A 25483-nucleotide genomic window follows, 5' to 3' on the forward strand; every position below is an offset into this window, starting at 1 on the left:
AAAAATAGCTATTGGTCCTTATAGTTTTTAAGGCATTGTATTTTTTTTTTTTTTGTGGGGGGGGGGGGGGGGGGGGGGGGGGGAATAAAATATATATAATTGTATCAATTGGTGTTGTAGTAAACAAATTCGGGATATCTTTATCAATATTTGCTTATCACTTGTCATTGCATAAAAGTATGTTTATTTTGTTTATTATTAATGAATTGATTGTACACAACAATACTATGATCAAATAAATTGACAAAAAAGATATATAGCCCAAAATATATTGAAATTTTTTGAAAGCTCTCTAGTTTATATATTTTATTCGTATCATAGTAAATAACCCAAAGTTTATTTTGGCTTATAGCTTTATGAAAAGAGACAAATTGAGAGTGTGAAACAAATAAAAGAATGTCATATGTAAAGGGGATGTGATAATCTTTTCATCTGTACTTAATCCACCGCAAAAAGTACTCTAGCCTTTTTTTCTTTTTTCTTTTTTATTTTTTATTTTTTTTATTTTTCTATTCAAATATGAAAAAAAAGGGGAAAAGGGAAAACAAAAAGTACTCTAGCTTGATCCTGCAATAATGTTAACAACTTAATCTGTCTTTTTTTTAACTACTTTTATCGGTTGGGGGTGTGCGGTGAAAGTGCCTACCGACAAGTAAACCTTTTTTATTAACAAAGAATATAATTTCATATTTATATATTTATTTTTTGAAAAAAAAAACTGAATAAATTGACCTGAGGCATTAAAATATAATTATAAGTTACATTTATATTTTTTTAAACGATAATTAATTTTGTTCCCTATAAACTAAAATCCTGACTAATCGATCTACTAAATGACCACTAGCTACCATCATCCGTCTTTGTTCAACCATTAGAGGAACATCAAATTCTGTATGACTTTTGGGATGGGCCCATAAAATTGTGTCAGGAATTTTCAAATTATTTGTCCAAATTTAAGAGAATTTAGGTATGTGATTATGAGAGACCGCTTATGGGACCGACCTGGCCAAATAAAAATTAGGTTGTTCAATCACTTATCTGATCCGGTAAGTCTCATAAGTGGTCTCTCACAATAATTACCGACTCGATCGAATTCTTTCAAATTTGGATAAATAATTTGAGATGATCCTAATCCCATAAAAGAAAATGATATTTGTATACACATACTTTGCATACGCATTATACACACACTCACAATGGGTATGGGACCCATCCTACATGGGTCCCGCACCTTTTGTAAGTGTGTACAATGTATGTACAAAATGGATACATGCAAATAGCTCATAACGAGTTTTAAAAATTAAGTTCAACTCGACTTGGAAAAAAGAAATTTTTGTACAGGCTCGAGCTCGCGCATGATTTTTTAGGGTGTACGTGGATATGTAAAAGGATTAGATAGATTTGTGAAATTTTGTTGAGAATTCGAGTGTTAAAAACGTGCCTAACGAACGTCTGATAAAATGTCTTAGTACGAAGTTTATGTTGTTTTAATGGGTTAATCTTGGCGCTCCGAGGAAGAATTGGTTGCTTTATTGGCCACAATTTTCTATTTTGAGCATTCCTCAAGTTCAAGCCTGTTATTGTGGCGCATTGATTTGAAGGTTATTGTTATGTTTGTGAGATCGAGTGCATTGCAATGTTGTTATACATCAGGGGCACATATGCTTATAATTTTATATATATTATTGACTATTGACTATTTTCACTTAATAAGTAATACACTAAATAAGCTATTTTTACTTATATATATATATATATATATACACACACAAGTCGAGTTTTATACGAGTTTGTTCATGAGCGTTAACCGAGTCGAGTCGAGTTTTATACGAATATGAATCGTTTAATGATCGAGTTTAATTTCGTGTTCACGAATGAGCTATTTAATAATTGAGTCGAACACGAGTTAAGTAAACTCACGAATGACTTTGTTTATTTACGGCCCTATGTGCAAATAACACTAACTCTTCCATAAAATTCATGAATTACATAGGTTCAGGAAAGTTTCCAACTTTTCGGCTGCAAACTTGCGCATATGATCTAGCTAGTCCTTTTTTTTTTCAATGAATTTTTTGTTTTCTGCTGAAGGCCAATGGGAATCCAAGTCAATCACTAGTTGTTTGGGAAATTGCAATACAATTACATGTTTATGCCGACCATGCTTTTTCCCCGTGCTCCCTTTGAATTTAATTTAATTTTTTTTTTTTTAACAAAAAAAATACAAACATAATGCTTTAAAAAGTGTTTTATTTATTTAATTAATATTCTAGGGGGTGGTTTATTCTATGTTAAGCGTGCAAAAGACGACTCCTCAAGTCTTGTCGTGAAAATTCCGTCTATCACTTTTACCGGCGGCGAAAAGGCCTTTAAAAGCCAATCTCTTCTCTTTCATGTTGTTGATCTGAATCATCCCCCATAAGATTGATGGACTGTGTTGGATAATTCCAGAAAATTGAGACATTTTCTTTTCGACAATTTTCGGTGCTAACGACAATGATGAGTCTGAAGGATTAAAGCTCGATTTCGACTCAAAGTGATAAAATCTACTCAATGGGGTAAAAATGGGTTTAGGCTTTGCAATCTTAAGCTATAACTGCTTAATTTATTTTATTTTTTAATAGGCTTAACAGACTATCCTACAGTTAAGAACTCCTCTATTCTTCTAACAAATGTTTTTTTTTTTTTCATATGATGGGAACCCTTTCAAAATAAGATCACTTTGTAAAGTGATCCGTGCCAAACAAATTTTGTATCCGAGCAAACAAAGCATTCACTTCACATGAATCGAATAAGACTTCGGCTTTGCCAGTGGATGTGACCCCAGTAATTGTTTGTACTCAAAAAGATTTGAACCTCATACTTGATGAAGATGCCATCAAAACCAAAACTCTTACTACTTAAGTCGACCCCTTGAGATTAAAAATTAAGTTATTACTTAACCTGGTTTGTAATCAATCTCTATGGTTACCAAGAGGTGCGGGAAGACGAAACTAAAATATATATATATATATATATATATAGAGAGAGAGAGAGAGAGAGAGAGAGAGAGAGAGAGAGTGTGTGGAGAGTGAATGTTTCGAATTTTTTAATTTTATTACTATTTTTTTTTTTTGTACTTCAATGAGTAATCAGTAGTTACCAAACGCGCTGAACACGCTCTATAAGTAAATTTTTTTTTTTTCTTTTAAATAACTATAAAAATTTTAGGGTTAACTTTACAAAAGGGTATTGAACTATCTGACGTTTTGACGGAAATATACCAAATTATCATTTCTCTCAAATCAAAATATTAAACTATCAAAAACCCTCAAATTAAAGTATTCACTTTGGGACTTCGACAGCATCGATCCCATGTATTACTCCTCGGAGTCTCGGACAAAAGAGATTGAGATTGGAGGTTTGGTCACATGAAAAGGAGAAGCATGATTCCTGGACATACTCGAGCCTTTTGCTTTGAGCCTCAATTGTACCTTTTGATGTTTTTAACCTTCCTGCATGCATCTAGAGATTCTTATGGAGCTTTATAAAATTAATGGAAAACACATTGGTTTAAGAGATCCACCTAATATCATATTACGTATTCCTTAACTCAACTATAATAGTCCCAAGAATACATAATAAAAATACTAGGCTTAATTCACCCCTTAGCCTTAGCTAAAGATTTAGCCGCTCATAATTACATAAATAAATTTCATAACTAAAGTACTAAACATCAAACGTAAACAATTAAAAGAAAATTAATTGAAACTAACAAATAATTAGAACCAATCAAAAATCTCTAGAAGCCTTCTAAATAATCCACTTCATCACTGATTTTAAGAGGAAAAACGATTGCATAAAATCTCAAAGAATTATTCTTCTTTTGGGATTCCTGAAAGTATAAAAATATCAGTCTTCTTTTTGTTCCTGGTCTCTCTTTTACTCTTAAAACAAAACACTACTTTTTCTTTCTTTTAAATTCACGTTGCCTCTCTTTTATCATGGAAAAAAAAAAAAAATCATTCATACCGGTTTTGTACTCTCTCTCCTATTCAACTTCTAGTTTGAATTTCTTTTTGCTTCAATTCATGAAGCTTCCTTTCATCTGTTTTATTCTTTTAGTTGAATAGTGACTTCTCTTCTTTTTCTTCGACTTTTTAACTTGGAGGGTCCACTTGTACACATGTCAATGATGTCATGCATGTCTTCTTATTTCTTGGTCAAGCATGAAATTGTGCAGTAACAATTCTTCTTTTCTTTTGTTTTTTTCTTCCAATTCCTTAATCCCCATCAAATAAATATTGTATTAATATAACATTTAAGCTCAAAATTAATATTTAAACAATATTTCACAATTAAGTATAAAATGCAAGAATTAAAACATAATAGACTATGATAATGCTTATTTTAATAAGAAACATAGATACTTTTAAGCTATTGTTATATATCATAGATGTAATAAATGAGTATGAAGTGTAACATTATTATTCTCGGTTACCAAAATAACAAAAAAAAAAATGCTAAATAATAATAAATAGTAGAAAGGTGTGATTTGCTGTTAAATTTTTTTTAAAAAAAAAAAAAAAAATTGACTAAAACGTCAAGGGTGATGCCTTCCCATTATGTATTAAATATTGTGCGTAGGTCCATAAAATAGTAAAAAGAAAAGTTACTCATGCAAATGCCTCATTTACCTGCACAATTAACTCCACGTAAGTCGGATCAATTATGTTATGGGGAAATGATAGTTGTACTACAAAGAGTGCACAACAATCGCTAACATGAGGGTGGGGTCCAGTGTGTAGGCTCCACCCTCATGTGAGAGGGAGGAGTGCACATGTTGTGCACCTATTATCAAACTAACATTTCCCTTATGCAATACGTGTAGATGATGTAAGTAAACGATATATAATTTAAGCTATGGATAAATTAAAACCGGACATTTTAGGTAAATATAAATTAAATACAATTTCAAGTTTGTGCTTATATTAATCAAGTTTAATTAATGGCGCAAATAATTTTCCTTAGATGGCAGACGCAGTCGACCCTCTTTTAAACGACGCAGTCGATCCTTACATTCAAGCAGTCAACTATCACCGGATTTCGACAAGCCAGGTTCTGGCATTAATCGGTGCCGGAATCTGGCGACGTCCGGCGACCTTCGCCGAATTTCGGTGGTACTGTGCCAGATTCCAGCCAGACTGGCTGAAATCTTGCCAAACCGGCTGGATCCCCTGCCATCTGGCTGGGAATTTGGACGGATATGGCCGTTCTAGCCGAGATCCTCTCAGAACAACAAGATCCCGACCAGCTGGCCGGGATCCGGCTAATTTGTGCCGGATTCCGACAAAGTATTTTTTTTTAAAAAAAAAAATTATATTATTTTACATTAATAGTTTTTATATTGTGAATAAAAATTAATTTTTATAAATTAATATGATTGAAAAAATATATAAACAAATATTTGTAATTTTCTGTACGCGCCAAACACCAAAAAATGATTTCAACAGAAAATATTTTCTGAAAAATAACATCCCTAAAAAATATTTTACACCTAAACAAATGGAGCATAAGTGAAACCAAATGTTAAGTTACATTCTTTATGTTGATATTTTTTTTCCCCTTTGCACACATTATGTTGATGATTGATACAATGGCTTTGTTGTTTTTTCTTTTTCATTTGCTGTTATTTATCAAATAAAAAATTCTGACATAATTTAAGTTCATATTTATTTTGTATCACTTAACTTGTGAAAGACACTTACAGAAAAAATAAGTTATATCAATTATATGAGACAAAATAATTTATTAACAGAAATTATTTTATTAATTTGGCATTTCTAAAAAATAAATAAATAATCGTGAATCCACTTGAAAAAATAGTGCTACTCTTCACACTTATTTATCACACATATTTTACACTAGCTGACTAGTGGAAAATGAATATTAAGGAGAAACAAGACAAAGGGACAAACGGCCACGACCACAGAAAAAGGACCAGCCCATGGTTTCGTCGAATCCATGTACTTTGTGCTCTGCTCATGTCGTATGTTCTATCTCCCATGCACTCGATCTGTTCATGCATGATCTATAATCCAAGGTTAAAAATGATGTAATAATCTACGTCTTAAGAGAATTAGAGTTGAATTAATAGTGAGAAATTAATAAAATACGACACATCAATCGGCATAAAATGAGTGTAATAAATGCGTGTGAATAGTAAAATTACTCTTAATCAAATAGGTGTATTCTTGTTGATAAGAGCTTAGTTAATAGATCAACTTCTTCCATACCAAGCCATAAACAGTTTGGGTGGGGGGTGGGGGTAAGGGTTACTTGGAACAAAAAACCAAGAGAGAGTGAATTCCCGACAACATACCCAAACGAAAAAACAATGTCGAAATTAAGAACAATAAATAGGAAATGAGTTAAAAAGACCCGGTCCTCCATATATTGGGCAAAAAGCCAAGAAATGAGTCATATAATACAGTTTTTGAAGCATGTCAATAATTTGACCTACTTGAAAGCTACAACAACCATTAGAAAGAAGTTAATGAGATTCGTACCTTAACACCCTTGTTTTTTTTTTTTTTTTTGTGTGTGTGTAAGTTCATGGCATAATTTAAACCCTAATGAGTAATGATACGCATTATAGTTTCATTCATGACATATGATTATATGATTAAAAATCTTATGGTTTCAACTTATCCTAATTTTTATTAATGAAGTGATTTACATACCCTTTTTACGTAGCAATCTCATCAATCACCCAATTTATGGGGCTTCAACAGCATCGATCCCATGTATTAGAGAACTTCTCATTGAACTTCAATCCATGCCAACCAATTTTCTAAATTCCTGGACATACTCGAGCCTCTTGCTTTGAGCCTCAGTTGTAGCTTTTGATGTTTTTAACCTTCTGTAAAGATTCTTATGGAGCTTTAGAAACTCACATTTGTACATCCACTTGTCAATGTACATTCTATGCTTTCTCATATACCCAACGACCTCCATCACTCTCTCAAAGTAACCACCTCCAAGAAAGCTCAGAAGCAAGAATTCATATAGATCTCTGCTTACCACCAAATCTCCACTATGCATATTCCTCTTAATGTCCCCCCACAATATCGTGATATCGCGATACATTCCCAGAGAAGAATATCCATATACCAGATTGGAAAAAGTTTGCTCTGTTGGTTGGATTTTCATCTCTTGCATTCTTCTGTACGTCTTCAAAGCATCCACCACCATTTTGGCCTTGCAGAAAAAGTAAATAGAAGAATTGAACTCGAAAACTATTGGAGAGACTGTGTTCTTCCCCTCTCTCATTTCTCGAACCAAAAACTCTGCCAGATCTAATTTACTGATCGAAGTTGACGCATTTGCATGTGTGGCGTTTTTATCTACTGCTTCTGATAAACAAGTAGAAATAGCCATCTCATCAGACAAATTTAAGACCAAACCAGCTTTTCTCATTTGTTTTAGCAATGACTTTGCCTCTCTAAACATATTTTCTTTGTAGTAGGCTGCAAAGAGTGACGAATAAGTAGTAAAGCTCATGGGAGCTCCAGCTGCTTCCAAATCATCCAAAATGTCATGAGCCATTTCAAGCCAGCCTAAATTAATACAAGCGCCAATTACATTAGAACACAAACTAGGTCCTGCCAATGAATGTGACTTCTTTTGAATGCCAAGTAAAAGATTTGACAGGTCACTAATCTTCCCACCTCTCTTGCACCCATTGATGAGCTTGGCCAGAGCCCTGTCACTAACAGCAAGTTTCCCATTTCTAAAAATTACTAGTTCCCGTTTACCTTCCGCTTTGAGTACAGAATCCATCTGCAGAATATCAGGCACAATCTGTAGTTTTAATGCAGCCTTGAGATTGTCAGATCCCACTGGAACAAGGCAAGGCTTTTGTAGGTCCTTCCTATCTTTTTGAATTGGAGAAGACTCTGAGTATCTATAAATATCCATCACAAGCTCAGCAGCAGCATCGATGTCGTTATACTTGAAGTGCAAGCTCAACAAACTATCATAGAACTGCCGATAATGAGAAATAAATGGAGCTGAAACTCGACCAATGTGTTCTTTAAATTTCTTCACCTCATCCCTCTGACCATTCATCTCATGGATCTGGGCAATGATAGTGATTGAGTGCGCATCGGCTACAACCCCCATCGGTGGCATCAATTCAATGAGTTGTTGACCTTTGAAAGATAATTTAAACCTCACACAAGCATCAAGCACAAGATTAAATATCATTGTATCAGGCTTTATCAGTTTTGCACGATCACTTTTGCTCGCACTTAAGCGTTGGAAACAATCACAAATCTGAACCAAGAAATTTGACACAATATACGTCCCAACTTCTGTCTTCACCAAATGGAGAACAACCAACCACAATATATTCATCGGGGGCAAACTCTCTCTCTCCAGCATCAATCTCATAATCATTGAGGCAGGGATAGGCAATTGAGATCTTGCTAACGAAAGGGACAGCTTAGTGAGGATATCCGGCTGAAGTAGGCCTGATGTCTCTTTCAAAACTATCAAGACTAAATCACATGCTTTATGTAGCCAGCGGGGGTCAGACGAATAACAAAGTTCAGTTATCAACCTACCCACAAGAGTATCCTTAGGAAAACCATACAAGCTTTTAAAATCATTAAAAGATTCCCATGCTTCATCCAATTGATGATCCTTCAAGGCAGTTTCAAGCTTCCTCAACAGAACTGCATGAGAGGAGCCTTCCCAACATATCTTTTCAGGGTGAGTGCTCGTAGAAAAATTTAGAAGAAATGGGTTTTTCTGATAGTGTTTATAGTATGCATCCAACACTTGAGGCCTCCAAAAATTTTCTCTAGTGATAATTACCGTGCCATAATATGATATGGGGGCAGTCCTATGAATAGCTGCAGCCACTCCAAACCCCAATGAATAGCTCTTGATGAAGCGGGGATGCATCAGAACTTCTTTAGTCAATGCCAGTGACATTCATATATGCATCATCATAACCATGCCAGCTACAGAGTACCAAAATTTACATATTATCATCACTGCAAGATCCTCATGTAGGAGAAGGGCACATTCACATCTTTAAACGACACATTTGCATCTTTAACCCACAAAACGGAACTCAATAATCCACGACGATATGAGAGAAGGCACCTAATGTCCGCCTAGAGAGTACCTAATTTCTACTGAAACAATCAAAACGGATGGCACAAAACGTAATAACAAAGAGTCGATCGATCAATACAAATAATCTGAATTATACGCTAGAATACATCTTTGAAATGGAGACCTAAACCTTAATCGTACTTATACAGATCTCGCAAAAAGATGTAAAAAAAAAATAGTGTAGATTTAGGGTTTTGTGTGAAACCGTACCACTCGAACTCGAACTCGTTTGTCCATGGCTCATGGCTGCGACTCAGATCAGCTCGGGAAGGAGCTCCTGGGCGAGATAACCGTACGAATTGGACCAAATAACAGATATTGACACAATGACCGCCCCGCCCCGCTTGTTTAACTGAAATTGAATATCTAAGCAAACAAATATATACCAAGTAAAAAAGGGGTCATAACTACATACAGCAAACATGCTCTAAATGCGATGCACACTTCTCATACTCTTTCGGTATTAAGGCAGCCATTCATTCTATCGGATGACAATAATGCTTTCATGTAAGAATTAAGACAGAAAGTTGCATTTTGTGAAGGAGGAAAAACATAAAATTGAGCTGCCGAATGGACTTCAATGATAAAAATCAAAACTTAAAATAAAATAAAATAAAAGAAGAAGACAGATAAACAAACAAGCATACATAAGGCTCTATTTGTTTCAGAGTAAAACGGTTTTGTAAAACATTTTCAACATTTTCCGACCCACCCACTTCCGGCAGCTCCTCTCTCTCTCTCTCTCTCTCTCTCTCTCTCTCTCTCTCTCTCTCTCTCTCTCTCTCTCTCTCTCACACCCATTATGAAGATAATCCAGTGCCAAACACCAAATACCCATACCAAATATCCATACCAATAGAATAGAGAGAGAGAGAGAGAGAGAGAGAATACCGGTGGAGGATGGCCGGTGGAGGGTGGCCGACCGCCGAACAGAAAGAGAACGCCGCCGATGCGTCTGAACTCCGAAAGCCGGCACCGATCGAGCTTAACGGCGAGAGAGAGGGAGACTCGCCGGCGGCTTCAACTGCGAGTGGGACGGCCGGCGTGCGAGCGAGCGAGAGAGAGAGAGAAAGAGGACGAAAATTTTTGGGGGAAAATGTTTCCCCAAACGCTGCTTTCAGCGTTTTTTATTTTGTTTTTGAAAAAAAAAAAAAAAAACAATTGCCACGTCGGATGGGTGTAAGATATGAGTGTAGAAGAATCCATTTTCCTAACAGATATTGACACCACGCCCGCCCCACCCCGCCCCGCCCCGCCCCGCTTGTTTAAGGGAAGAGAGCCTGGAGAGTGGAGACTGGGGAGTGGCTAGTGTCAGTAGTGTACTGAGCTCTATCTTAAACGACGGCGTGCTATATATCATTTTTCTGTCTTTCTTTTTCTTTTCTTTTTTCTATTTTTTAAAATTATTATTAGATCTATCGGCCCATATGAGAGATTCATATAGACTCCACAAATTCAATTGTAATTTTTAAAAGTAGAAGGATGAGAGAAGAATGAGTAATTCTATATCTACATTAAATGTTTATAAAGTGTAAAAAAAAAAAAAAAAAAAAAAAAAAATAGCTTTTAAAATCACCGTTTGATCAAAATCAATATTTTATCAATCACACGCTTAATGGTAATTTTAAAAGCTACCTCATTTTTTTATGGATACTTAATTTACATGAAAAATTACTCGAGAAGGACATGAGTAAGAAATGAATTATTTCTCTTTTTGTAATAAAAAATAATCTTTTTACATCTTTTATACCTTACATATACATTTCTTTTTTAAAATCAATCATTAAATTTTTAAGATCTACGTGGAGGCTGTAATGGCTCTACAATAAATTCTGACTTCAAACTAAAATTACGTACTTTTTTTTCTTTCAAAATCATTAATAAAAAATTCAAAACACATACTAAATACATTCTTTTCCCAAAATTATAAACAAAAAATTCAAAACACAAGCACTTTTCCAAACTTCAAATACTTTTTAAAAAAAAAATTTCACACTTATTTATAAGAATATTTTTACAAAAATGTGCAAAACTTTTGCAGGCATAATAGCTAACTTATTATTTAAAAAATTAAAAACTAAAAACAAAGTGGTCATTTGGCTATCCTCAGCAGAAGAAATGGGTGGCCGCCTAACTAGGGATGAAACCAAACTTTTTCATATCGGGGAGGAACCAAAGCATGAATGAAGGACCAAGCTATATATATATATATATATATATATATAAAAGGAAAAATTCAAAATCATGGGGCCATTGATTAGGCCCCATTTAGTAACTCCCTCCCTTCCCCTTCCCTTCCCCTCCCCCTTACTTTCACCTTTTTCAAAAAACATCAAATTCAAAACACTCTTTACTTTTGAACTTTTTATATCACATCAATAATTTTTTTTTATTATTTAAATAAAAAAATTCACTAAAATACAAATTTTTTCCACTTTTTCATATAAATTATCTCTACTTTATATCACATCAATCACTTTCTATTTTCACTCACCAAAAAGATTCTCTCATAAAGGAAGGGGAGGGGAGGGGGAGGGGGAGGGAATTACTAAACGGGGTGATCGTGGTTAGAGGTGACCGCACAACCATCACAACAAGCTTGGGTGATCGTGTGACCACCACAGTAGGTCAGGTGACCATATTGAGATGGCAACACGGCCACCTCTATCTTGGTTGGAAGTGGTCATATGGCCACCATAATAGGCCTTGAGTGGCCCCAAAGCCAACCTTCATCCACTAAGAGTGACCACTCTCTCTTGGTAAGATTACACTACTCAATTTGAGTGTCCCCATTTTACTCCCAAAAAGACTAAAATGCCTATAATATATATATATATTTTTTTAAATAATATTAAAGAATTCAATTTAAAAATAAAATAAAAAATCATAAGCGTTATCACTCAAAACGCACAAATACGTTATGGCTTCTGTTTTAAAAATATTAAGGGTATTTTTGTCTTTCCAAAAAAAATTAAGGGTATTTTGTCTATTTATGTTGCAAAAGGTGGACATTAAAACCCTTACGGTAGGTCGATATGATACATTAACCAAATCAAAAGACAGTACCGAGATTTAATCCTAACCTTTAATGCTCCGTTTGTTTCGGCGTAAAATGATTTCTGGAAAACGATTTCGGCATTTTCTAATGTTTAGTAGGGGCGAAAATAATGGTCAACGAAAATCATTTTCGATTTGACCGTAAAAGCTTTTTTAATTTTCAGAAAACGATTTACGATTTTTAAAATCGTAAATCGTTTTCTGAAATGAAACTCTTCGTCCTTACACGTATGTTTGATATCCGATCGTCAGAATTTAACAATTATCGATCGTTAGAATTCGGTCGGCGTTGGAGTCCGACAACATCCGGTCGTCGGAATCCAGTCGGTGCCGAAGTCCGAGAACATCCGATCGCCGGAATCCTGCCGGCACCGGAATTAGGTCACCGGAATTGTACCGGCGCCGGAATCCGGCCGCGGGATGACCAAATTCCGGCAGGAATTTACCGGTTTCCAGCCAAGCCGACCGGATCCGGCTATTGATCCGGCCGGATCCGGCTATTGATCCAACCGGATCTGGCCAAAACAGCCAGGATCCGGCTGAATCCGGAAGGTTCCGGCCGGATCTGGCCAAAATGGCCGGGATCCGGCCGGTTATGACCGAATCCGGCCATTTATCCGGCCGGATAAATGGCCGGATCCGATCAAACTTTTTCGCCGGAATCCGGTGATGGCGATCGGACGTTGCCAAATTCCAGCGACATTTGCCAAACTCTGATTTTTGTATTTCGTAATTTTTTCGTGCGAACCAAACACCGAAAAATATTTTCAAGAAAATTATTTTTTTTGAAAATATTTTCAAGAAAATTATTTTTTCTGAAAATAATTTCGTCGCAATCATTTTTATGATTTCCGTCGAAACAAACGGAGCATAAATCAAATTTTAAAAAATTTATTTACATCAATATTAACTATATAGTTTTGTAATCATTAAAATATAGACTTTTAAGTGAATCTCTTCCCATGCAACTGTTTTCGAATATTATTATTATAATTGTCATTGCTCTTAGCAAATGGGCATCCATTTGAGAAGCATACACATCTCACTTTACAATTTCAATTGAATACTATTGAAAAGGAAATTGGGCACGAATTTTCAATTGGAATTGTTTTCCAAAACCAAAAGCCTATTTAGGGCTAACTATATGCAGCGACTAACCCTTCTTAGGCAGGGTAAACATAAACCTACCTTTCAGAACTAAAAGCAGTAACTCACTATCCTTTTCCTCTCAAAATGTCTTTTTTTTTTTTTGTTCAAAGAATTACACCCAAATGTCTTCCACACCAACTGCAGAATGTTCCTAAAGCTATATTTCCTATTTACGTAGCAATCTCATCAACCTCAGAATTAAACACAAAACTTGGAAACGTCGTCGTTATATCCCTGCATGTAATTCAAAATTAGTAAATAACAAAATTGAACATGGATATATAGCCAACAAATGATTTGTCTCATACCTAAGATAGGGGAGGGTCATGATTTTCAATAATGACGGATTCTTGGTAACGAAGTTCTGCCACTCAGACTTGTCTATCTTCCCATCTTGGTCCACATCAGCTTCCACGAAAGTCTGTCCACAAACATCAAGAGCTCAATAGGAAGCCATTGTTGGTGACATAAAAAGGAACAAGAAAAGAAGTGAAGGCAGGTCAATTTTACTCAAGTATGGGTGGCAATTTGTGTTCGCATGTGGCATGAGTATAACACTATATAGGCCGACCTTAACTCGATCCATTTTTAATTAAACGAGTGAAACTCCTCAATCCTAATCTGCTAAATTCGGCTTGAGTTTGTGTCAAATTTGTAGGTTGTGTCAAAAATTAACAGCCCTAAATGGCTAAATGTCGTGCATCGGGTTCGGATTGTTTCCAAGTTGGACCCCTCAATCTTAACCCATTAATTTTGTGTTTGATTCGTGTCGAGTTTGCAAGTCGTGTAAAAAATTACTACCCCTACTATCGAGATGCCAAAAATCACAAGGAATGACCTTTCACAATTTCTCATTTACAGATAGGGTTGGGTTGGGGGGGGGGGGGGGGGGGGGGGGGGGGGGGAGGATAAGACACAGTAAAACTATCTCACGCCCTCAATATGATGTTCCCCTTCAATGGACCGGCCATATTTACCCCAAAGTTTCTCGGAAGCAGCTAAATTGTCAAACCACGAGCTTCTACAGTGGTACAGGACTCCAAGATGAAAAAGAACCCAAATCTAGGGCTCTTAAGTGTGGACGTCAGCTATCATAAATGCTAAATCTCTTGCCGTTGTATAAAAGACCTAGAGCAAATGCCTCCTACACCAGGGAATGAGGGGGTTTAAGGGGCAGAAGAGGGCCATCTCCCATTGCCTAGCCCCTTTAGACCAAAAGGCCTCCAGCAGGCTGAAAGGTAAAAAAGAAAATCAAGGCTTCCACAGGTTTACATTCTTTTTCTTATGCAACTGTTTCTACCTCATAATCTGTTGCAACTGTTTCTACCTCATAATCTGTTGCAACTGTTTCTACCTCATAACCTGGGATGTCAGTAACAACAACTCACCTTATCCAGTATTATTTCAATGGTCTCGTCAGCCAACTTCATTTCCGATTCACAAAGAAGTGCAATTAACATTTGCTTGACCTGCCAACATCACAAATATAAATTCTGAATTTGCACTATAAATTATTTTAGCAAAAAAGCAAACAGTTCTGAATTTGCATTCACAGATAAAAACAACCAATATAATAAAAAACCACTAACATACCTCTTGGCGCTCAATGTAGCCTGTACTATCCAAATCATAGAGCTTAAATGAAACTGCAATACAAGAACAAAAATTAGTTCTCAATGAAGTTATGCAAAGAAGCAAAATCTATTATACACTCCAACCAGCACTGTGGAGCACAACAGGCTCCACACTTGGCAATTAAAGGTAATTATATCATTTCCTTACAACTTACAATCAATCTTGTCTTCTTGAGGAGCATTGGGATGGAAGACATTAAGTGATCTAACAAAGTCGCCAAAATCAATGACTCCCTTCCGCTTAACATCAAAAAGATCAAAGATCTGCATGGAGAATTACTCCAATCTCAAAACAAATATAATTGATTGAAAGCAGCCGTTCATAGCATAACAAATGAAGAAAAAAAAAAAAAAACCCATGCAATAAGATTTAAATAAACAATAAATATTCTTTTCCACTTTCATTATATTCTATACCCCCTTTTTCTTCTTTTCCTATCTTCGTGGGGGAGAGAGAGAGAGGCTATAATCTCCAACTCATCTAATTAAACATATAAAATGTCTGCCTAAACCAAAACCTCCTCTCTTTTTTTGTCTTTTTTTTTGGGGGAGGGGGGGTGGGGGGGGCTCTAGGTAAACTCATCAGATGATTAATGTAGGCACAAGAAGATAATTAACGTTAGATTAATATTTCATACAATTAACATTCCAGCAGAAGGTCAACCCTCACAATTTTGTAATCACCATAAAAAAATAAAATCATTGGTATGAAAATGAAGAATATATCCAATCATATGTTATTCAAAAAATTTGAGAAATATTCGCTTTAAATTCCAGTACACCTATCATTGGTTCAGCACTAAGATATTGTAAGCTCCATAATCTCCATCTAGATGGATGTATATACGTATGCAAAACAGAAAGATATAGTACCCGATTCGCAAAGAGATTCTCTTTCTTTCTGTTCTTAAAAAGTGCCAACTGAAATTCTTCCTGCATATACAAAAAATAAAATTAAAAAATAAAATAAAATGCAATGTAGCGTTTTGAAATGAAACTGCACACCACATCCCCGAATATTACTAAATTATATAGATTTGTACTAAAGATTGCAGCAAACAAATATAACAAATGTCATCCCTAAAAATAACATGCATATTTGTAACTCAGAAACTAAATATGTTAAATAGGAGGGCCACAAACCAAAAATGTGGGGGAGAAAAAGGGTGTACTAAAAGATTGCAACAAACAAGTATAACAAATTTCATCCCTAAAAAATAACATGCATATTTGTAACTCAGAAACTAAATATGTTAAATATGAGGGCCACAAACCAAAAAATGTGGGGGAGAAAAGGGGGGACGGGGGGAGAGTCAGTGTATTGTCACTATATATTAATATTTGAAGCAATATGATGAAGTCTAACACCTTCATCATCATCAACATCATGGAATATGACATCTATGCATGAAAACATATTTAAAAGGTCCATGGATTAACTTTGAAGGAAACACGAATCCCAGAAACAGAGTTACACACTTCACTAGTGCATTGCTGTCCAAACAACTTGGGTGCAGATGAACACTACCAACCTTAGTTTTATTCACAAAATGCACAAAAAAAAAAAAGGGACTTTACATTATTACTCACAACAGGATGCAAAAAGAAACAAAGGAAAATCAGGTAAAAAAGTATAACACGATAGATAAATTGTTGAAGAGAAGAGGCATTGGTCACAAGCACAAACGTACCTTGCTTATCAACCCATCATCAATCACAGAACCGCTGATACTCTTGTAAAGCTCAAAAAGTGCTTCAACTTCACTAACACTAACTGGGTAATCAGAAAAGGCACACAGGATGAAAACATTAAAACTAGCCAGAGAGTATCCAACAAATAATCCACACAAACTCATATATATATGGACACATACAAATATGTGTCTGCTCGAAAAACATGGGTGAAAAAATTCATACTCTTGGAGAATAACATCACAAGGAAGGCTCTTAAGTCAATTTCTGCTTTGGACATTCTAACAGGATAAGTTTTAATTAAACGGCATCCCTTCATATACGATCGCATAAAGAGTGATGAAAAATTACCATACAAAGTTGACTAATTTAAAATTTTATAAACTCAAAAGAAAAAACTGCACATGAATCGGATAATTGTATTGTCTTTGTAACATACTTGTAACTTTATTTGCATTTTATGAGATAATTTTGCTTCCTTGAAACTCCCAACCTCTTGAATATTTGAATTGTAAGAGATTCACAACATTTACAAATCATGGTCCACAATCGCAAAGAAAATACAAGGAGGCCTGTGGTTGCTCTCAATAAAACAGTAAAGGAACAACTTACAAGCTGTTTGGGAAGCAAGAGCAACTGGGTCCTCATGGCCAGGAACCTGTCTTCTTCTTGTAGACTGGAGGCAGCCCATTTACTGAAGAGAATGGTGGCGGAAGCAGCGCCGCTACTAGACGAGCGCCCAGGCTATGGCCTCACTACAATATATCAGCAAAACCATCTTAACCTTGCAATTACAAATCAAAATTCAAACACAACCATGCAAAAAAATAATAATAATAATTAGTAAATAACATAATCCCAATATCACATAGATTTGATAATTAAAACCGTCGATTTGTAAAACATGAAAACTTCAATATAACCATTCAAATCAGATTTCCATGAAATGATGAACTTCCTGAAAACCACCAACTTCATACACTAGAACATTTGATCAATTTCCCAAAAACTCGATGAAAATTAAAAGGGAATGAATTTCATTTTTGTTTCTTAGAAAAAAATAAAACAACTTAGCTAAGCCAAAGAATCGTACAAGTTTCCGTTAGGTATATGTTCTCTTCTAGGATCTCAAACAATGCTACAAAGACAGATCCAGGATTTAAGCATCGAACTTTATTTTTCCATTACATTCCTTTCCTTTCCCGGCAACCAAACAGAGAATCAGTTTTTAAAAAGAAAAAAGAACAAAAAAAACCGAAACCTCATATCTAAATGCAAAACACATCACATTCCTCCCTCACCATAGAAATGAAAAACACCAAAACCCCGATACCAAAACTTCAAAACCCACACAAACCCACATGAATCATAAAAAAAAAATATTTAAAAAAAAAAAAAATGATTCATCCAACAAAATTCATCATAATAATATAAAAAAAAATACAGGACAAAATTAGAAGAGCAACGAAGGAGGAGAAACTTACCGACCAAAAATTTGGCCGGAAATTCAGATTCTGCAGAAAATTCCACAGAGAAATGGGTTTTAAAGAGAGAGAAATGGGTGGGGGGAGAGAGAGAGAGAGAGAGATGGAGTTTTCGGACGGCCGAGATGGAGTTTAAGCTGCGAGGATCCCGAAAAGTATACACAGTTGATTTGATTGAAAGATTGCCCAAATAGAGTCTGTAGCGAACTTTACAAACGCCACTGTGGCCGCCTCGCTCGGCCCTCGCAAAAATATTGGAGAGTTTGGAGATTGTACTCCACGCGCTATCTGAGCGAGTGAATTTTATGGCCATTTGGCATTTCGGAATATTCTCTTTTATGTGTAATTGAAGTCTAAGGCCACCAGGCACCAACCAAAGAAAAATTGATTCCATGGTCAGACTTGAATTTCGAATCAATAATGGTCATGCAATTATTAATGAGTAATCTTAAAAAATTATATTTTTATTCTACAATTAATGATAATATTAACTAACATCCGGTCTCAATTATTATTATTTTTTTTTCTTTTAAGTTTCTGTTCAAAAAAAAAAATTAATTCTTTTTTTTTTTTAATTAATCAAAGTGATTACTTTGATTATGAACTATTAGAGAAAAAAATGACTAGCTTATAACTTTATTTACATGAACTAATGATATTTTATTTGGTCCATCTTTAACTTTATTCTTCACTTGTAAGATACAAGGTGAGGATCCAACAAAGTGATGCGGATCCTAGGGCTAGGGGCGGAGTTAGGTTTACTTAGGCTTTGCTGGACTAACATTCGACAAAAATTTCAAAATTATTTTGTACTTTTTTATTATTATTATTATTATTTACTTTAATGTCTAGTTCTACCCGTGCCGAGGCCCTAGCCCCTAGGGGTTTGGAGTCCATCGTATCAAGAGTATCAACTTTCTAAACCATCATTTTGTTTGTTTATTTTACTAAGGGAATAAAAGATAATTAACAAAAGTTTGAATTTAATGTTTATAATATAAGTTAAATGATTAAATTTTTTTATTTTTAATTAATTTAAATTGTTTAGATATATAATAATTTAATATTATGTCATAGCATAGGCCTCCCAATTAAAAAATAAAAATTGACTTCACAATTTATTTTTAATTTTAGTTAAATAGTTTACATATTGTGTCTCACTTGTTGATGAAAAGATTGAGCCTACATGTAAGCGGGAATATTAAAATATAAATCAAATTATTAAATTCACAATTTTTTCTCAATTATTAAATCATTCCGAGCCTTTCCAGGCCTAAGAAAAAGAAAAAAGGTAAAAAAATAATCTCATACAATGCTTTAAAGTGACCACTCGTAATGAAATGTTAGATGTGATAAGTTGTAGTAACCGTTGGATCGATCAACCCTTATTAATATATATAATAGCATAAAATTGGTATATAGAGTTACTAAAAAACAAACATACATAATTGACATTGCTTGCCCTAGAATGATGCTTTGTCAACTCCTAGGATAAATCACATCTCTTAACGGGGTTAACGCAAATACCACACCCATAAATAGAATTGGTCACTTTGTGGACGGCATCAAACAAGGGTCGAGCCTTTTTAGATATTTATGTGTTGTCCATGTTAGCAAAAAAGCTAATTTAGCAGCCTATATCCTTGCAAGAGAGGCAGCCATTCATGCCATAGATTTTGTTTGGTTGAAAGATATTTCAAGTAGCATTTGTTGTATTGTAAATAGGGAACGTGTTTGTCCTTAGGTCTTGTTTTTTTGGATCATTTTGTTTTACCCAATAAGAAATGTTTTTGTTAAAAAATAATAATAATAATAATAATTTATGCGTCTTTAAAGCATATATGTAATAATTACATGTTCTAAAGATACCTATCAATTTAATAAGAGAGAATGAATTTATTCCACCAATCTAATTTAGAAAAAAATTTATCTATAATAAAGTATCACAATTAATCACATAGCTTCGGACATTGATTGATCAATTTAAATTATAAAGGACATTACTAATGAGCTTATAGTCTATGATAGGAAAGTAAAATTTGCCCAACATGTAAAGTAAAGACTAATGATAAGGGCCATATTTTTTATTATTTTTTTATCCTTTTAAATTTGACGTAATTTTTAAAATTATTATTAGATCAAAATTTAATAGTAATTCATCACAAATTTAATTATAATTTTAAAAATTATATTATTTTAAAAAAAGTAAAAATATGATGTTTAACCTTATTGGTAAAGTAAAATGTTACAAGATCCAACAAAAAAAAAAATGTCTCATCATCATGTTTTGTCTCGAACTTCCAAGTGTTTTATTTCATTTTATTTTTAAAAAGGTACGAACTTGTATGTGTTTGTTACATTTGGTTTTGTCGAAAGTTCGATAAGACTAAGGAATTGAAGTTTACAACCCATCACATGCCCTTGTTTGGCTTTTCTGAGTTGGCCATGTTACCTCCATGCATGAATATCATGTAGGCCAGATGCGAAAAAAGGTTTTGAAATGGTGATAATTATGTTGTGGAACAAACCAACAATTATAATTATAATGCTAGAAATTATAGTTTAATTTATCATAATTCTATTATTTTGTTGATATAACAACAATAATTAAATCATTGTCATATCAATATAGTAAACTTTGGTCTAGAGGCGGGGTTTTTGGATATTATTTTTGAATGAGATGCTCTTCAAGTTGTTCAAGATATCAACATCGCTCCCCCGCACGTTAACCGTACTGGGCATTTTGTGGAAAGTATCTAGCAAGCTCGGGGTTTGTATTAGCTCATCGTGCTTTGTTCACTGCCGTCGGGAGGCTAATGGCGTGACACATTCTCTTGAGGATCCTCCTAGTTTGATTTGTAATCTTGTTTGTAGGGAACAATTTCTTCCCTAGACCTTGCTCTTAAGGTCGTTTTTTTCTTGTTAACGAATGAAGAAGCTCTGGTTGTTCCAAAAAAAAAAAAATGTTGATCGAGATCGATGAAAGTATAATTTTTAACATTATTCTAAGTATTATGCATATTTACTTTCCCGACAGTACTAATGATAGATTATTAACCACAAAAGTATGGTGATGCTGTACTCCATTTTTCAATAAGTAATGATATAAATCACACTACTTTCATACTGTGTCGTCGTGACATTGTTATTACACATTAATTAGATTAACTCTTCTTAAAGACAAAAAAATTAACTGACAATGCCACGTCAACATAGTAGGATAATAGCGAGTGATCGAGTAAAGTAGTGATGCGGTATATAACATTTTGGATTAGTTATAACGTCCAAATTAATAGAATTTTTATTAACAGATTTATGAGTATATTTTGAGATATTTACCCAAATAGCTTGATATTAAATTTATATTTTGCTGAGATCTCACTTGCCATTTATACACAATATCAAATATTGATTTGTTTTTCTATATAGTTTAATATTGTTATGTATTTAGTATATTAATTTTCTGATTTCATTTTTGTTGTATTTTCTATTATAACTGGTCTCATTCTACTATAAATATACTTTTTTTTTTTTTTTAATATTTCAATAATAAATAGACGTGACTTGTGTATAGTTTTATTATCACAGTTGACTTCTACATACTTTCTTTAATTATTTCTACAATAATAGTTGGTAAAAATGACAAATAAAATATCAGCTTTTTCTATGGATAAGGTATGATTTCCACAAATTATATTTTTTGAGGAAATGAAGAAAACATTGACTTTTTCTCAATGACTAGAGTGAGAAATATTTATTATTATTATTATTATTATTATTTTTATTTTTATTTATTTTTTTTTTTTTAAAAAAAAAAAAAAACCTTATCTCTTGATTATCTTTGTACTTTGAAAATGGATATAGTTGTGTGGCAGATAACGAATCCGGCCCCTTATCAATTCTCATAAATATTAGATTGTTTGATTTTTGTGGTATTTATTGGCTTTTCGTATTCCTTTTCGCCATCTTTTTTGTCATATCAATATGTTCTTCCATGCATTGACCTCGTTGTTAATCATATATACCATATTCTAATGCTAATTATTGAGTTCAAGAATACTTTATTTTTTAATTATAATGCTTTTTTTTTTCTTCTTCTTCTACTTCTTTTTTTGGGACATTGGACCGACCAACATAATAATTATGTACCTTAATTATGCACTTTCACTGTTAATCAGACATGATTATGTCCCCCACTCCTAGTTTTAGTTGCATTGAATCTAGTTATTTGCCGTTGTATCAAACTAATTAATCCCTAAAAAAATCAAAACTGTTTTAAAGTAATCTGTTTGACACAAGCGGCTAATTCATAACCAATAATCAATTGACATGAAATATATCATAGCTAATAATTCAGTTTTTTTGTAAAATTATAATTTTATTAATAAATTTAAAATTAAAGGAATTATTTTTAGGGTTAAATACTCTTATGGTCTCTGTGTTTTCACAACTTTATTTTTAGTCCATGAATTTCAATTTGCATTACAAACGATACCTCAATTTTAAGAAAATACTGAATTGATATCTCGGTTAAGTTTTCCATCCAAAAACTAACGACTCGCCACGTGTCAACCTCAGACTCTGGCACTATATAAAAAATTAAAAATTAAAAATCTTTAAAATTTAATTAAAAAATAATAAAATTAAAAAAAAATTGAAAAAATAAAAAAACAAGGGAGTGGCTCAGCCACCTCCTTGGCCGGTCTGAGGTGGTCGAACCACCCCCAAGGGATGGTTCGGTCACCCCTTGACAACAATAAATAAATAAATATTGGTTTTGGTCCTTGGGGGTGGTTCGGCCACCCCCAATGGCCAAACTCTCCAAATTTTAATTATTCTCCAAAGTTTTTATTATTCTCCAAAGCCCAACTAAAAAATAAAGTTGTGAAAACTCAAAAACTAAAAAAGTGTTTAACCCTTATTTTTTTATTCTCGAAAGTTTGATAAGAGTAAGGAAGTTTACAACCCATCATCACATGCCCCTACATTGATCGGTTTCATTTTATTATTAATGAGAATATCTTCTATAATGATGGGTTGTAAACCCCTCATTTTTGGACAATTCATTAAAAACCAAAAAATACAATAAATATGTAAACACTCGATCTTTTCAAACAAATTAAAGATCGACCATTTTAGACTTGAATCAAAGTGAAGCTAATGGCGGTGCAGTAGATGATAAAAAAGGAGGTGAGGAGCTATATGTTGGAGCAGAGTGGCGGTGGTGGGATGTGTCTGGGTATGGTATTTGGGACGAGGATTTGTTTAGGAACGTCAAGAGAATTGGGATCGGCAAGATCGAGTAGTAGTTAGGGAGAGTGTGGGATCAAGACGGAGGAAAGGGGAATGAAAGATGGGCCTATGCTGACGTGTACAGCCACAGAGACAGAAACAAAATCATGGGGATTCCGGTGGGATTCCGGTGGTAGATTTTCGGCGGATTCAGCGGCTGGGTGGTTTTTTGTTTTCTTTTTTTCTTTTTTCCCTTGATTTTGTCTTTCTATAGTTTGCTTGGGCAGATCTAGGGGGGGGGGTTGGGGGTGGTGGAGTTTTTGCAAGGAATAAAACTCAAACCGCGTTATTTTGTTTTTTGGTTTTGTTTTTTAATATAAAATCTGGTGTTTTTATGTATAATATTTAGTAGGTGTTTAGATGATGTGTCAATATCTCATTGGAGGCTGCAATAGTTAAGTTTTACAGACCGTCATTATCAAATGGGCTGTCATTATAAATAGATAATAGCTTGTGTATAGTTTTATCATCATTAAATTATAGAAATCTCTTATATATATATATTTAAGTTATTTTTACAAGAGTAGCGGCTAAAAATGACAAATGAAGTACTGTTGTTAGAATATTAATTAAATGAGAAATTTCATTTATCTCCCTCGAACCATCACGGGTTTCTTAATATCGTCTTCAAATTATTAAAAGTTGCAATGTGGGTGTTTAATGTTTCAGTCAATTTCAATCCTAAATCTCCTCATTTATTTTTTTAGTCGTTGTTTAGGATTTAATGGAATTTACAAAAATGTTCATGTCTGAATCTTTAATTTTTTTTTTTTTAAAAAAAAAAAATTTTCAAAAATTTTGACAGAAATTAACATAAAATACTAACGGAGTAGTGATATTGAAAAGAAAAAAATTAAAAAATTGACACATTAAATTAACACTTTTTAAAATCTAATGATATGATTATAGATTTTTCTAAAAATAAAGTTTATTAAGAATTATTAATAAATTATGTTCCAAAAAGCAAAGACAAGTTCTCTCGTAAGCAATTCAAATACCTTTTCCTTACGGATATTGTTTGATTTTTCTAAAATACGGGCCCTTCAATAACCAACTCAATGAATGATGACCGTTGTCAATATTTTTCTGTTGATTATTTATTGGCTTTAATTAATTAATATCCCTTTTTTTTCGCCATCTTTGTCACATCAATATCTTCCTCCAATACTGACCTTCCTAATCATACCATAATCTACTCCTAATTGAGTTTATGAATATATATATATATATATATATATATATATATATATATATATATCATGCTTTCTTTTTCTTGGAGATGGCTAGACATTGGACCGACCAAAAAACTATTTAAATATCTTAATTATGCACTTTCACTTCTAATCAGCTATGATTATGTCCCCCACTTCTAGTTTCCGTCGCTTAATTTGGATCCTTTTGTATTATTGATGAACATATCAAATTGGGAAAATTAGTTATTTATTAGTTTTTAGGATCTACCAAACTGATCCTAAGCTATCAAAATATCTTAAAGATTTTTGGGATAAGCGTGGTCTGCATGTGCCGTCAACTATTTGACAGAAATTATTTAATACACGCGTAGATTCATATTACTATCAATCATCTATCGATATGTGATATGACCGATAACTTAATCTATTATAAAATTATAAGTTTGCTTTTAAATAAAGTAGGAGACCATGATGAGAGTGCACTCCACTCATAAGAAAAAAGTGTGACTGATTGCCCCTCATTAGTGAGAGACGGTCGGCCGCCTCTCGCTGGTGATGGACGACCACCCTTAAAAGAAAATGCTTACTTATGAATCTTTAGAAAAATATTTACAATTCTAAAGTGTTTATAATTATAATATATCAATTGAGTTAAACACTTTCATGGAATTCCTTATGGATTGTTAACCATGATATTTAAAGTAATAATAATAATAATAATAAATTATATCACTCTTAGGTAGCTGCCATGTAAGAAATTACACCAAATTATCAAAAATATATTTGGGTATACTGAGAGTGCCAAATATTAATGGCTCCA

General features: G+C 33.7%; 2 protein-coding genes across 10 annotated transcripts; both read right to left on the reverse strand.

Annotated features, from left to right (window-relative positions):
* Positions 1 to 3347: 3347 nt before the first annotated feature.
* LOC133854626 (pentatricopeptide repeat-containing protein At4g17616) lies at positions 3348 to 10259 on the reverse strand. Of its 8 annotated transcripts, none has more exons than XM_062290870.1 (4): positions 10054 to 10259; positions 9373 to 9528; positions 6720 to 9161; positions 5781 to 6067 (listed from the first exon to the last, which is right to left on the reverse strand). In XM_062290870.1, exon 3 carries the CDS (start codon positions 8974 to 8976, stop codon positions 6808 to 6810), a length of 2169 nt encoding a protein of 722 aa, XP_062146854.1. In that variant the 5' UTR covers positions 8977 to 9161; positions 9373 to 9528; positions 10054 to 10259; the 3' UTR covers positions 5781 to 6067; positions 6720 to 6807. The 8 variants fall into 8 exon arrangements, with proteins under 8 accessions (XP_062146852.1, XP_062146854.1, XP_062146850.1 ...); XM_062290866.1 differs by having other exon boundaries at positions 6720 to 9172; XM_062290867.1 differs by having other exon boundaries at positions 6720 to 9179.
* Positions 10260 to 13176: 2917 nt separating this feature from the next.
* On the reverse strand, positions 13177 to 18415 carry LOC133854942 (calcineurin B-like protein 9). Of its 2 annotated transcripts, none has more exons than XM_062291225.1 (9): positions 18179 to 18415; positions 17307 to 17449; positions 16694 to 16776; positions 15876 to 15935; positions 15158 to 15266; positions 14962 to 15014; positions 14757 to 14837; positions 13677 to 13789; positions 13177 to 13602 (listed from the first exon to the last, which is right to left on the reverse strand). In XM_062291225.1, the coding sequence occupies exons 2-9, from the start codon at positions 17383 to 17385 to the stop codon at positions 13539 to 13541; spliced, it is 642 nt and encodes a 213-aa protein (XP_062147209.1). In that variant the 5' UTR covers positions 17386 to 17449; positions 18179 to 18415; the 3' UTR covers positions 13177 to 13538. The 2 variants fall into 2 exon arrangements, with proteins under 2 accessions (XP_062147209.1, XP_062147210.1); XM_062291226.1 differs by having other exon boundaries at positions 17307 to 17478.
* Between the last annotated feature and the right edge of the window lie 7068 nt (positions 18416 to 25483).

The sequence above is a fragment of the Alnus glutinosa genome, chromosome 13, assembly GCF_958979055.1.
Source record: "Alnus glutinosa chromosome 13, dhAlnGlut1.1, whole genome shotgun sequence".
Classification (NCBI taxonomy): domain Eukaryota; kingdom Viridiplantae; phylum Streptophyta; class Magnoliopsida; order Fagales; family Betulaceae; genus Alnus; species Alnus glutinosa.